Raw genomic sequence first — 16,130 nt, forward strand, 5'->3', positions numbered from 1 at the left:
TTCATCCATCTGGAACAGGCAAGGATGCCCACTTTTGCCACTTTAATTTTACGTAATACTGGAAGTCCTGGCCAGAGATATTAGGCAAGAGAAAGAAATAAAGGACAGCTAAGTTGGAAAGGAAGGAGTCAAATTAGCCTTGTTCAAAGACAATATGTTTTTTTTGTTTTTTTTGAGACAGGGTCTTACTCTGTCACCCAGGCTGCAGTGCAGTGGTGCAAAAGTGATCTTGGCTCACTGCAATCTCTGTGTCCTGGGTTCAAGTGATTCTCCCACCTCAGCCTCCTGAGTAGCTGGGACTACAGGGATGCACCAGAATTCCCAGCTAATTTTTTGTATTTTTAGTAGAGATAGGGTTTCACCATGTTGGCCAGGCTGGTCTCGAACGCCTGGCCTCAAGTGATCTGCCCACCCTGGCCCCCCAAAGTTCTGGGATTACAGGCGTAAGCCCCTGTGCCCAGCCAACAATATGATCTTACACTTAGAAAAACCTAAAGACTCCACCAAAAAACTGTTAGAACTGATACATTTAGTAAAATTGCAGGATACAAAATAAACACACAAAAATCAGTAGCATTTAAATATGCCAACAGTGAACAATCTGAAAAAGAAATCAAGAAAGCAATCCCATTTCCAATAGCTATAAAGAATATAAGATACCAAGAAATCAATTAAATCAGAGATGTGAAAAATCTATACAGGAAAACTATAAAATATTCTTAAAAGAAATTAAAAAGGACATTAAAAAATGGGAAGATATTCCATGCTGATGGGTCCAAATAATTAATATTGTTAAAATGACAATTCTACCCAAAGCAATTTATAGATTCAATGGAATCCCAATCAAAATACCTATGACATTCTTCACAGAAATAGAGCACAAAATCCTGAAATTTTTCTCTCTCTCTTTTTTTTTTTTGAGACAGGTTCTCGCTCTTGTCACCCAGTCTGGAGTCCAGTGGCACAATTACAGTTTACTGCAGCCTCAAACTCCCGGGTTCAAATGATCCTCCAGCTGCAGCCCCCTGAGTAGCTGGGACTACAGGTGCATGACCACAACACTTGATTAATTTTTGTATTTTTTGTAGAGACAGGTTTTAGCCATATTGCCCAAGTTGGTCTTGAACTCCTGGGCTCAAGCAATCCTCCGGTCTAGGTTTCCCAAAATGCTGGGATTACAAGTGTAAGCCATTTGTGCCTGGCCCCTAAAATTTTTATAGAACCCCAAAAGATCCAGAATAGCCAAAGCAATCCTGAGGAAAATGAACAAAGCTGAGGCCAGGTGTGGTGGCTCACACCTGTAATCCCAGCACTTTGGGAGGCAGAGGTGGGCGGATCACCTGAGGTCAAGAGTTCAAGACCAGCTTGGCCAACATGGCAAAACCCTATCTCTACTAAAAATACAAACATTAGCTGGGTGTGCTGGTGGGCACCTGTAATCCCAGCTAATCAGGAGGCTGAGACAGGAGAATTGCTCGAGCCTGGAAGGCAGAGGTTGCAGTGAGCTGAGATCGTGCCATTGCACTCCAGCCTGGGCAACAGAGCAAAACTCCGTCTCCAAAAAAAAAAAAAAAAAAAAGAACAAAGTTGGAGGCATCATACTACCTGACTTCAAAACATATTACAAAGCTACAGCAACCAAATTGGCATGGTACTGGCATAAAAACAGACACATTGACTGATGGAAGAGAATAGAGAACCCAAATATAAATCCATGCATTTACAACCAACTCATTTTTGACAAAGGTGTCAAGTACATACGATGGGGAAAGGACAGTCTCTTTGATAAATGGTGCTGGGAAAACTGGAAAACTGTAAGCAGTAGAATGAAACTAGATTCTTATTTACTATATACAAAAATCAAATCAAAATGGACTAAAGACTTAAATCTATGACCTGAAACTATGAAATTACTAGAAGAAAACATTGGGGGAAATGCTCCAGGACATTGGAGCATTTTTATTTGTCTGTTTTGTCATTTGTCAAAAGATTTCAAAAGCACAAGCAACCAAAGCAAAAATAGAAAATGGGATTATATCACGCTAACAAGCGCCTGTACAGCAAAGAAACAATCAACAAAGTGAAGAGACAACCCACAGAATGGAAGAATATATTTGCAAACTACCCATTTGACAAGGGATTAATAATGGGAATATATTAAGGAGCTCAAACAACTCAATCGAAAAAAAAAGAAAATCAGATTAAAAAACGGGCAAGGTTGGGGCAGTGGCTCACTCCTGTAATACCAGCACTTTGGGAGGATGAGGAGTTTCAGACCAACCTGGGCTGAGGTGGGAGGCTCACCTGAACCCAGTCAGATTAAGCTTCAGTGAGCCATGATCTCATCACTGTACTCCAGACTGGGCAACAAGACCCTGTCTCAAAAAAAAAAAAAAAAAATGGCAAAAGATCTGAATAGATATTTCTCAAAAGAAGGCATACAAATGGCCAACGGCTATATGAAAAAATGCTCAATATCACTAATCATCAGAGAAATGCAAATCAAAACCACAACGAGATATCATCTCACCTCACCTAACATGGGGTATATCAAAAAGACAGGGAATAATGAATGGATGCTGGTGAGGATGTGGAAAAAGGAGAACCTTCATATACTGTTGGTGGGAATGTAAATTAGTATGACCACTATGGAAAACAGTGTGGAGTTTCCTCAAAGAAGTAAAAATAGAACTACCATATCATCCACCAATGCCACTACTGGGTATTTATCCAAAAGAAAGGACATCAATATATCAAAGAGATAACTGCACTCCCATGTCTACTGCAGCTCTATTCATAGCAGCCATAACATGGAATTGACATTTCCGGTTTTTTTTTTTTTAGATGGAGTCTCGCTCTGTCGCCAGGCTGGAGTACAGTGATGTGATCTCGGCTCACTGCAACCTCTGCCTCCCGAGTTCAAGCGATTCTCCTGCCTCAGCCTCCTGAGTAGCTGAGACTACAGGCATGCGCCACCACGCCCAGCTAATTTTTGTTATTTTTAGTAGAGACAGGTTTTCTCGATCTCTTGACCTTGTGATCTGCCCACCTCGGCCACCCAAAGTGCTGGGATTATAGGTGTGAGCCACCGCGCCGGCTCCTGAGTTTTTTTGATGGTAGCATAGGCCAATTTTTAAAAAGCCATTTATGAAGGTTGGCAAGGCTTTACTTAAATTAAACTCAAATATAAAGGCCTTCAAGAAAACTGCCTTCAATCCTTACTGAAACTATATTTATCCTAAAACTTCAGCACCATTTTGATGTGACTTTATCTTCTTTGCTCAAAGTTTATAAATTTGTTCAAAGTTCCTAGGAAGTGAAATGCATAATAGCATAGTAATAGCAGCATAGCAAGTGGAAAAGTTTAAAATTATGTTTTCATATTTTGTTTGAAATGCCACCCATGTGTGTATCTCCCAGAAAAAGCAATAATATGACTACTCAAAGACCCAATTATAGGGTGAATACAAATTTCATTAACTTTGGTCCCACTACACTGGAAGAACTGGGAATTCTACCAAATGGAACAAGTGGACTGGCATCAGGAGAGGCTAAGAACTCTCAGAAGCAATGACACGAGGAGGAGGAGAAGTGACTAAAGCTCTGGCTCTAGGAGCTACAGCACGCAGTTGGCTACCTTGCTCTTCCAGAAGGACTCGCACAGCTGAGTTTTCCTTTACTTTTTTTCTGGCTGCTGCTTCTTCTTCCTTAGACCACTGCACGTGATCCCTATTAAAAAAAATAGAAAGATTGTAAAATATGCTTTATCATTGAAGAAGGCAGAAAAAAGGTGACAAGGAACCACATCTTTCATTCTAGATTAGCTGAAGACATATGATACAGACTAATTCCACATGGAATGAATACATTTTGTGTCAGATGTTCCTACTGATGGCACTGGTACAACCCTGGAACTCCTACGATTCTTCTGTTTAAATCTGGTTGTGCTGCAAGCCCCAGCTACCTCTGGGAAATGGCTGCTAAAGTAATGTCCTCAGAACACCCTGGTGTATGACTATTTGGGTGCTGGTATGGTTTGCCGGTTTTTACTCTAAGGCTAAATTTATTTGCCTTTTTGTTAATTTATGAACAGAACATTCTTCAGTAGTTTTTAAATGCTCCTCTTACAACACTTATATTCTAACATTTTGCTGTCAAAGAGATGAAAGTTTTAAAATGTTTTGTACTTAGCCTGCAATTTTTAAAGTTACTTTAGATTTATTTTTCTTATTAGCTACTTTAATTTCTGTAAAAGGATTCATTTGCATTTAAGTGATAGAGTACTTGATACAGCATGTGAAAAGGTCACCTTTCTAAGTTCTGGTACTTTCTATAAGTATTTTTAGTTTCAGAATCTACTCTCCCTATATGAGAAGATACTATTTCCTGCTGCAAAAAAAATGTCTTTCTTGGAATAGAAGCGACAACTGTATACAAGAAAGGTAATTTTTTTTAAGTTTTGTTTTCACAAAGTTTGCATTTTTTTTTTTGCAATAGGTTAGACTATAAGCAAAGCAATTTCCTGGAATAAACCAGGAATAATTTTTTATCGCTAAACAATAAAAAAATTACACACCCCATATTCAAGTTGCATGCAGCCTAGAAGAAAAACCCCTAACACTATTATCATATGATATATGTAGTCACCTGACTGATGAGAAGGGATAAATTATACAATTTTCTTGGAAGTGCATCATGCTGTGACCGACAAACATTGAGCAGTTAGGATGATCATAATTATAATTATAGTAACTGCCATCCTTATTTATTACATATCAGGTATTGTAATAAGCACATTACATACATATGTCTTATTTAATCCTTTCAAAAATCCTTTGATAGGGTTATAATCATGTCCACTTTGCATAGTGGCTAACAGAAATTTAATAACTTACTCAAGGTCATATAGCCAGGAAGCGGCAGAACCAGAATTCACCTAGGTTTGTGTCACTTCAAAGTCCATCTTCTCAACTATCAGTCTATTATTTTCTACCATGGCAGTGGGGGACACAGAGAGATTTAAGATGTAACGTTTGTCCATCTTGGGTTTATATTCTCCTAGTGCAGGCAGGTAAACAATAAGTAAATGATAATACAGTGAAACATGCATGGCTAGCACCTGATGAAGGGGAGTGCAGCCAATTAATGCAGCTGGGGCAAATAGGAAGGCTTAAGAGAAGGTAGGTTTGGGCTCAGGTTAGGAGGAAAAGTGGTGGAGCAAATTCATGTCACTCAGAAGCTGACAATACAGACAGTGCATACAGGTAACAGTTAAAAAACTCCATTTTGACTGGTTCTCTTGGACAGCTGCAGATGAAGTTGGGAGCTGGGTAATGGTCAGATTTCAGAGGATCTTAAATGTGGGGCTGAACAGTTAAGTAGTATGCAAGACATAGTGAAGCGGAGAAGGACTGGAGGAAAAGCGACCAATTAGACTGTTGGAATGGTCTAGGAGTAATGAGTCCCACGACTAAAGTGGTAGCTATGGAGAACAGGAAGGAAAGGGGGAGAGGGAGACACTGAAAACACTGAAATTAAGACCTAGAGATTAACTAGATATTGGAGTAGAAGTGTAAGAGTCATGAATGATTCTAAGGTCTTAAAACTGAGTATCTAGGAAAGTGGGGGTAACAATGACAGAATATGGAGTTACATTGGGTGGAATGATGATAAGCATGGTGCTATTTTAACTATTGCTTATACAATCAGATATGAGAGGGTATATTCCAGTGACCTGGCTATAAATACACCATTGAAGGTACGAAACTGTTTTCCTTAAAAAAATAAAAATAAATAAATAAATAAATAAATCAAAATTGGTATGCTGCAGTCTCCAGGAAAACTGAATGAGAATGTTTTCAGAGTTTCATAGATAAAAGTTTAACCACCAGTATTTAAATAAAACTGAATCATGTACAAGCCAAATAATCATTAAACAGCTTTGTCTCTTGCTTTAATAAATGAGGTTAGAATAGTTTTTCTTCTGACTTATTTTGACTTACTTTAACATATGTGAGCAATCACATATAAATTGGGGCTGGCAACTATACTTTAAATTCTGTATATATTAAATATACTATATTGAATACAATTACATGACAGTTGTGAAATTAAAGGCAACAAGTTATTTATTGAAAAAACAGTATTTCTAAGGCTAGGGATGAGTTTTTCATCTACAAATTTCTACCACATATAGGAAAGAAAACAGAACAATCTATTTCCCTGGGAAGAATCAAGCTGTGAGACAATAAGAGTATATGTGGTCTTCTGCTTTAAGCATTTAAGCTTTTAGTTTAACTTGCTATTTCTTATTTAATAGATTTAGTTATTTCTTAACTGTAACTTCTTTACACTGTTCTTTATGTTACTTCATTTTCTTAACTGCTAAGTGAGGGGAATAGTATATCCTAAGTTCCTGCAGAACAGATTTTTTTTTTACACCACAGTTACAGAATCCCCACAGAAACCTATAAAATGTTCCTACTGTATTTATGGGGACTTCCTCCAGCCCTGCTGCTTTATGGCAGTTCTTTATTTTGGAAGAACTGGATTTCACGTATCCCCAAACCCAACAGCTGACAATAAGAATCATACAACTTTTTATTAGTAATAAATACAACTATAGAATTTAAGCACAGAAACAAATAATAAACAAACTGGAAATAATCAAGTATTTAACAGCAATAAAAACCAAAGGAAAAAAGTGGTTTATAGAGTTTGGCCAATAAATTGTACTTCTGGGAACTTACTGAAATGAAGTAACTCGAAAGAACTAAGAAATTCTGTACACGGAAATATTTGTATGAAGATTTTCACTGGAACACTAAATATAATATTAATAGCAAAAAATCAGAAACAACTTCAGTGATAGGGGAATGAAAAAATTATAGTAAATCAAAGGAATATTATGCAGACATTAAGATAATAAATATGACTATTATACGACAATATGGAAAAGTATTTATAAAATAACATGAGGTTAAAAAAGTACATCCCCAAATTTTATATATATATATATATATATATATATATATATATTTTTTTTTTTTTTTTGAGATGGAGTCTCGCTGTGTTCCCCAGGCTGGAGTGCAGTGGCACAATCTTGGCTCACTGCAACCTCCACCTCCCGTGTTCAAGCAATTCTCCTGCCTCAGCCTCCCGAGTAGCTAGGATTATAGGCGTGTGCCACCATACCCGGCTAATTTTTTTATTTTTAGTAGAGATGGGGTTTCACCATGTTGGCCAGGCTGGTCTCGAACTCCTGACCTCAGGTGATTTGCCCGCCTCAGCCTCCCAGAGTGCTAGGATTACAAGCGCGAGCCACTGCGTGCCCGGCCAAATTATATATGTATTTAATTACAACTGTTTAAAATTATATACACACAGGGTGAAGATTCTAAGTGGTGAACTAAAACCAATTATGTTTGAATAGGAGTAAGAACAAACTATCTTAAATTTCCTTAATATCGTAAAGAGCTTCAACTAGAGATAATTTTTTAAAAACTATATGTAAAACCTGTACTCTATGTTTAAGACATACAACAATTGTCTTTAAAACTTTACCCTTCTTGAGGAAAAAGCCATCAACCCTTATAATAAGAAGGAAGTTATGTTTTCTTAAAAAAGGAAAGACATAAAAAAGAAACTTGGGCAGAAAGTACAAAATATACTTTTCACGAAAATTTGAATTTGAGAAAAAAAACCTCAAAAATAGAAGATTTTTGAGTAAAATTTTTACATGCCCTATAATTTGTTTGTATACATAGTTTATATATATTTCTTATTCCTTCCATATCTATAGTACAATTGAATAATGTTTCCTTGATTTAGCTTTTAGTTGATGGCAATAGTAATCTAAATAATTGTGTATTTGGTTTGATTTGGAAAAGTTAAAACACACACACACACACCCCAATTATTTAAGTTGGATACTAAAGTTTTTGATAATCTTACCTAGAGAAACTTCTGCTGAATGTAGTGTTGCTTCCTGTTACAACTTTTAATAATCAGATATAAACCAAAGTACCCAATATAAACTATTTTCCTATCTTTGTCATTTACTATGTATGTGATGGCCTCACTATAGAACACAATTTTGTTCTATAAGTCAATGATATTTGACAAATTTGACAAATGTATTAGATGACTAGGGAATTAAAAAGAAAATATTTATTCTTAGGTTAAAGGAAAAAATAGTTTATTACTTTCAGCCTAAAACTATTTCAATAATTCTTAATTCTATAACAAAGTGTGGGGAAGAGAGTTTCTGGGATGCCAGATGAGTTGGTCTCCCCTGTGTGAGACACCCATGGGGAGCCATGGGCGGCATCTGAGGAGAAAAGTCTCCTTATTGCCTTCCTGTCTTTATGCCTCTAGAGCATAACAGCTCCACGGCATTCCACAGGTTGCTCGGGGAAATAATACTCCTTTGAAGCAGTGGAGTATAATCAAACATCTTGGCTTCTCCTGAAACCCACTCCCACCCATTTTAGTCCCGATAAGTTAAAGATCTTAAGTAGTATAGAGACTACTTTGCTCCAGGAAATTCACAGAAACCGCCACTGCTATACATCTTATTGAATGACTCATGAGTTCTCCTTCACTGATTAATCCTTTTCCTCATCCCTTCCTACCCCTTCCATTTGCAAGAATGAAGAGCTTGTAAACCAATAAATTGGGTGGAGGCTGAGAGCTCAGGGCCGTGAGCAAGCCTCTGATGCTCTGGTCCCCTGGACCCGCCTTTAAAACTCTTATTCAGTTTCTTTCTAATTCCTTTGTCTCCGCTGGAATCTGGGTACCCGCCAGGTGGTATGGGGCTGGTTTCTCCAACACAAGGGCATATTTATTACATAGTTACACAAACAAACACACACACATTTTTCTATATACTACAAAATCTTCAACATAATTATGACTTAAAACTCTGGTATAGGACTTATGATTTTGGCCATGACAGAGTACCTGGCAATGGACTTACCCTCCTGCCACAAATAATTATAAACTGGATAAAATATATAAAGCAACTGCTCTTAAACACTGGACTACACTTCAGACAGTGCAAGACTGATCCTTAAGAGAAGAAAAACACAAAAGGTGAGTCCCCACATCCGCCTGTTCTGTCTGGGGACACATTCTAGACTGTGGTGCAGAGAGGCTGTCTCACTGAGTGGCAGTTTCATGAGTTGAGAAGGCAGAGATCAGAGTTCAGAGTTGCAGAGGTGGTGAGGGTTTGTGCAACAGGATACTAAAGGGGAGATGGACAGACAAGAGGGCCCCTGAAGTCTACAAGAGTTCTCCTAAGGTTTTCAGCTAGTGCTAGCTGCTCATCTACAGGCAGAGTCACCACAGGATCTAGTAGAAGAGAGAGGATTCTAGGAATGAGGATGGAGAAAAGTGAACTGACAAGATAGGTAGTACAGTGCTTGGTGACATTGGAGTTCTGGCTAAGCCACGGTGGAAAGATCTATCTGAGCACCTTGAGTATTTAGTTAAGACTCTAGAAATCCCATGCCATAGGAACAAGAGCCACACTAGACTCAGGATATTATAAAAATAGTTCCACCCAAACAACACCTAAAATCAAACCTGATCCAAGAAGGAGCTGGCAGAAATTTAACCACTTGCCAGAAAAAACTCGACATCTTTAAAGGAAGGCAACATAATCCAGACTGCATAGAAGATATTATCCATAATGTCCACCATATAATCAAAAACTATTAGACATGCAAATCAAGAGAAAAGTCAGTCAATAAATATAGACTTTGAGAAAACCAAATATTGGAATTAGAACACAAGGACTTTAAAACAGTATTGAAAAATATGTTAAAAGATTTAAAGAAAAAGATGGACAGAATGAATGCACAGATGGAAGAAATCTCAGAAAAAAATGAAAACTTTTTTTTAAAAAAGGAAATTCTAGAACAAACCCATACACACTATCTGAAATAAAGAGTTGAGTAGGCTCAGGTGGGCATGGTAGCTCACACCTGTAATCCCAGCACTTTGGGAGGCTGAGGTAGAAGAATTGCTTGAGTACGGGAAGTTGAGGTTGCAGTGAGCCATAATCACACCACTCCAGCCTGGGTGACAGAGTGAGACCCTGTCTCAAAAAAAAAAAAAAAAAAAAAAAATTGGGAGGCTTAACAGCTGACAGACACTCGAGAGAATGGGTCAATAAACTTAATGACAGATGTAGAAATTATTCAGATTGAAGACCAGAGACACAAAGATTGAAAAAAAGTGTGAGTCTCAGTAACCTGTGGGATAATACCAATTGGTCTAACAAACACATAAATTGAAAGCCCAGAAGTAGAAAAGAGAGACAAAATGAGTTAAAAATAATAATAAAGAAATACTAAAATTTTTCCAAATTTGAAGATAAAAAGAAGAAAGAAGAAAAAGAAATACTCAATAGATCCAGGCAGGAAACACAGCAAATCCCAGGCAATATAAATACAGAGAAAACTGATAAAAATCAAAGATAAAGATAAATTTGAAAAGTAGCTACCATATACAGTGGGAAAAGAAATGCAAACTACAGCTGATTTCTCATCAGAAACAATGATAATGAAGGCCAGAAGATAAAGCAAGGAGATCTTACCTCGGCACAGGGGGATGGGAGGGATGTGTCAACCTTGAATTTCACATGCAGTAAAAAGATCTTTCAAATTTGTAAAATAAAGACATTTTCAGATAAACAAAATTTGAGAGAATTTGTTACCAGCAGAATTTGCACTACAAGAAATGTTAAAGATCTTCAGGTTAAAGGAAAAGGGGACTACACAGAGTCTCAGATCTACAGGGTGAAAAAAAGAGACCAAAAGGGGTAAATATGTGGGTAATTATAAAATAATCTTTTTAAAAACTTTAAATTTCTTTTAAAAAACTCAACTAACTATATATATCAAAAGTAAAAACAATGATTATAGCATTTATATATAGAGGTAAACTGTATGACAAGAATATCACAAATGTTGGAGGGATGACAAGTAGAAACATATTGTTATAAGGTTCTTAATTTTACGCTAGGTGGCACAACATTAATTCTAAGTAGACTATACTAAGTTGACAAAGCACATTGTAATGTCTAGAGCTGTGGTTCTCAAACTGTCGTCCACCCTTTGAGGTGGACCACTAAATCAAAACTATTCTCATAACAATACTGTGTTTTGCTCTTTCACTGTGTTGACATTTGCAGTGATGGTATAAAAACAATGAGGGGTAAAACTACAACTGCCTTGGAATGAAAGAAGGCAGTGGCACCAAAATGTGTTAACTGTCATATTCTCTGCCACCATCCAGTGAGCGGCAAAAAATATAACAATTTTTACAAAAATTAAACAATTAAAAGATTTTCAATTTCGCTGACTGATGAAGCAGTAAAAACTACTAATTTTATGAAATATTGACCCTTGGGTACAAATCTTTTTAATAGTCTATGTGACAAGATGGAAAGCATGCACTTCTGTACTGAAGTACAATGGATGGCTTGAATGAGGAAAAGCACTCATATGAACTGTGAGCTGAACTAGCTGCTTTTTTCATGGAATGCTATTTTTACTTGAAAGAGCAACTACTGATAAAGCTATAGCTATTTAGACTTGGGTATGTGGCATATAGTTTCTCAAAAGTAAACAAAATGAGCCTATCACATTAAGAAAAACAAATTACGGTATGTGTTTGCAAAAATAAATTTTGTGCTTCCAAGCAAAAATTAGACTTCTGGAAAGCTTGTGTCCACCACCATGAGTTTGATAGCTTCCCAATACAGATTTTCCTGATGAGACTGGTGGTGATATTAACAAATGTGATTTTTAAATATTTTATAATAAAATGTGTCAACCTTTAGAAGATCTACATCAAACAGGGAACCAATATTTTCCAAATTATCCATGCATGATGTTATAAATCATGCATAGGTAAAGGATCTATCCAAAGTGCAAGGTATACCAGTGTATCATAATATGGCAGAATATAGAGCCAGGCCCTGTGGAGCAGTCTTGTAGTCCCAGCTACTCGGGAGGCTGAGGCAGGAGAATGGCTTGAGTCCAGGAGTTCACAGCCAGCTTGTGTAATATAGTGAGACCCGGTCTTAAAAAAATATATATATATGGCAGAATATAAAAAGTTCTGTGATATGGTTTCATATGCCATATTGCAACTAAGAAACTACCACTATTGAGATTTAGTGTAATATCAAAAAAAACCCCACAATTATCTGATAAAGGCTATTAAAAACTCCTCTCCGGCCAGGCGCGGTGGCTCACGCCTGTGATCCCAGCACTTTGGGAGGCCAAGGTGGGCGGATCACAAGGTCAGGAGATTGAGACCATCCTGGCTAACACGGTGAAACCCCGTCTCCACTAAAAAATACAAAAAATTAGCCGGGCATGGTGGCAGTCGCCTGTAGTCCCAGCTACTCAGGAGGCTGAGGCAAGAGAACGGCATGAACCCGGCAGGCGGGGCTTGCAGTGAGCCGAGATCGCGCCACTGTACTACAGCCTGGGCAAGAGAGCGAGACTCTGTCTCAAAACAACAACAACAGCAACAAAAAAACTCCTCTCCTTTATAAGCACATATCTGTGAGAGACCAAATTATCTTCATATAATGCAAGAGGATATGAGAATCCAATTTCTTCCATTATGGCAGACATTATAAAGAGACTTGCAAACATTTAGAGCAATGCCACTCTTTGCATTACACTTTTGGGAATATACATTTACATTAAAATATGTCATTTATGTTAATATGTAATGGATTCATTATTGTTTTGGAATTAATAAATGTTTTCATGTCTGAGTTTTAATTTCTAATACAGAAAATATCAATAGACATAATCCATATCCATAAGAAGTCTTTGCAGTTCTTAGTAATTTAAGAGTGTAAAGGGGTCCTGAGACCAAAATGTTTGAAACTATTGCCTTGAAATAATTCCTAAAACAGAATGCAAAGATGTGTGGCTAAATGCCAGTAGAGGAAGTAAAAACTGGATACAAAAAATTATTCAATTAGGCTGGTCACGGTGGCTCACACCTGTAATCCCAGCATTTTGGGAGGCCAAGGCGGGCGGATCATGAGGTCAGGAGTTCAAGACCAGTCTGACCAACATGGTGAAACCCCGTCTCTACTAAAAATACAAAAATTAGCTGGGCATGGTGGTGCGTGCCTATAATCCCAGCTACTCGGAAGGCTGAGGTAGGAGAATCGCTTGAACCTGGGAGGCAGAGGTTCCAATGAGCCGAGATCATGCCATTGCACTCCAGCCTGGGCAACACAGAGAGACTCCATCTCAAAAAAAAAAAAAAAAATATTCAATTTATCCAAAAGAAGGCAGGAAAAAAGGAACAGAGGAAAAAATGGCAGAAGAGATAAATTAAAAAATAAACAGACAACCAAACAAAATTATATTAATATACAATGCTACCTGGACTAGGTGTTATCTTAAGTTTTGTTTCTTTCTATTTTCTTTGGTGTTAATTTAATAGGTCCAAAAATTACTTTATTCTTTCCATTTGTATTTTTTTAACTGTTAAATATTTTCCTGTATGCTCACATGTACTTCCTCCTGGATCAACTTTCTATCTATGTACATTGTTCATTTATCAATTATTAGCATATAATGCTTTTCTGCCAATATAAAAAATGTTCTATAGGTTAGCCCTGATGTATGGCAGTGGAAAATCATTTAAATTTTTTCTCTCTCCTTTGGTTTTTGTATTAGTAATAGTTCTCAAAACAGCGTACGGGCCGGGCGGGCGCGGTGGCTCATGCCTGTAATCCCACCACTTTGGGAGGCCAAGGTGGGTGGATCATGAGGTCAGGAGATCGAGACCATCCTGGCTAACGCAGTGAAACCCCATCTCTACTAAAAATACAAAAAATTAGCCGGGTGTGGTGGTGGGCACCTGTAGTCCCAGCTACTCGGGAGGCTGAGGCAGGAGAATGGCGTGAACCTGGGAGGCGGAGCTTGCAGTGAGCCGAGATCAGGCCACTGCACTCCAGCCTGGGCGACAGAGTGAGACTCCGTCTCAAAAATAAATAAATAAATAAATAAATAAATAAATAAATAAATAACCAACATACAAATTAAGATTAAGTACTTTGAAGACTTTGGTTTCCCTTGGGAGGAGGTAATTAAGGTGGACAGGACTTAAGGGCTTCTGGGGTCTGCAATGTTCTGCTCCTGACTAGAGTGCTGGGCATGTGGACATATTACACGTTGTAAATAAATCAAGTTGAGTACTTAAAAAAAGAAAAAGATTAAGTACTCTGAAATTATAATTATTCTATTTCATCAAATCCAATATGCTATTATTTTATGTACCAGTAATAAAGAAAAAACATTTTCAACTACAATTTTAAGATGCACAAACTGTAAAAAATGTCATGATTTCAGAGATGTTAATAGGTAAATAAAAATGTGAGTCTCAGAAAAGATAAAATATAGCTGTTATAGGCATATCAGCTAATAACTGAAGTAACTTCAATTAAATCTTCCTTTCTACTATTGAGTCTAATTTATATTTGTAACTCCAGGATGCCAACCTCTCTTTTTGGCTATAATGAATATTTCAGTTGGTTACTGTTATTAGTACATTAGTTTTTGTTTTTGTTTTGTTTTCATTTTTCATTATTATTTTTTGAGACAGAATCTCACTCCATCACCCAGGCTGGAGTGCTGTGGCACCATCTCGGTTCACTGCAACCTCCACCTCCCAGGTTCAAGTGATTCTCCTGCCTCAGCCTCCTGAGTAGCTGGGATTACATGCACGTGCCAACACGCCCAGACAATTTTTGTATTTTTAGTAGAGATGACGTTTCACCATATTGGCCAGGCTGGTCTTGAACTCCCAACCTCAGGTGATGCGCCTGCCTTGGCCTCCCAAAGCGCTAGGATTACAGGTGTGAGCCACCGTGCCCAGCCTTTAAGAAGGTTTTTTTAAAAAAAACCTTTTTAGCCTTTGGAAAAACCTCTAACAGCCTCAAACTCTTGAGTTCAAGCAATCTTTCGGCCTCAGCCTCCTGAGTAGCTAGGACTATAAGTGCATATCACTGCGCCCAGCTAATTTTTAAAATTTTTAAATTACATTATTGTTGTTATTATTATTATTATTATTATTATTATTATTATTTTTGTAGAGACGGGTCTTGCTTTGTTGCCCAGGCTGGTCTCCAACTCCTGCATCAAGCGATCTTCCTGCCTGGCCTCCCATACTGCTGGGATTACAGGCATGAGTGAGCTACCACACCAGCCTGAGTTTCTTACTTGTGTGACTAACAAAAAACACAAACATAGAGCCAATGCCTTTCTACTTTGCATACAATGGAATGGAGGTCACAGCTGCTGAAGAAACCAATACCCACCTGCCTCATTAAATATTTAGTGGGAACCTATATCTATCAGGCACTGGGCCTGTGAACTGAGAACACAAAGATGAGGAAGTTTTGGTAGAACTCAAAATTTTGAGAAGTTGGAATCAGTATTAAAGAATACAGAATTTGTCATCAGGTAGATAGCAAGATGGGAAATAGGTACATAAGGAAGGGGGCATTTTTTTAAAAATTAAAACTCAATACCAATGCATATAAAATATAGTTACATCTCTACCCTCCCTCTCATCCCCATTCCCATCTCTGATGTAAATAGCATTATCAGGATAATGTGGACCTTTTCAGACTTTTCTCTCTATATGTAAAAGCAAAGGTGTATATACATGTAACACAGGTACAATAATTTCTTTTTATTATTATTATTATACTTTAAGTTCTAGGGTACCTGTGCACAACGTGCAGGTTTGTTACATATGTATACATGCACCATGTTGGTGTGCTGCACCCATTAACTCGTCATTTACATTAGGTACATCTCCTAATGCTATCCCTCCCCACTCCCCGCACTCCACGACAGGCCCCGGTGTGTGACGTTCCCCTTTCTGTGTGCAAATGTTCTCATTGTTCAATTCCCACCTATGAGTGAGAACATGTGGTGTTTAGTTTTCTGTCCTTGCGATAGTTTGCTGAGAATGATGGTTTCCAGCTTTATCCATGTCCCTACAAAGGACATGAACTCATCCTTTTTTATGGCTGCATAGTATTCCATGGTGTATATGTGCCATATTTTCTTCATCCA

General features: G+C 37.7%; 1 protein-coding gene across 6 annotated transcripts in view; it reads right to left on the reverse strand.

Annotated features, from left to right (window-relative positions):
- Positions 1–16,130, reverse strand: part of METTL8 (methyltransferase 8, tRNA N3-cytidine) — a 113,741-nt gene that overhangs the window by 35,307 nt on the left and 62,304 nt on the right. For all 6 annotated transcript variants that reach the window (XM_019022698.4, XM_063694988.1, XM_031008749.3 and 3 more), the window contains one exon: positions 3,638–3,729. In XM_019022698.4, the coding sequence (XP_018878243.3) occupies positions 3,638–3,729 (92 nt within the window). The remainder of the gene's footprint in view (positions 1–3,637; positions 3,730–16,130) is intronic.

The sequence above is a fragment of the Gorilla gorilla genome, chromosome 11, assembly GCF_029281585.2.
Source record: "Gorilla gorilla gorilla isolate KB3781 chromosome 11, NHGRI_mGorGor1-v2.1_pri, whole genome shotgun sequence".
Lineage (NCBI taxonomy): Eukaryota > Metazoa > Chordata > Mammalia > Primates > Hominidae > Gorilla > Gorilla gorilla.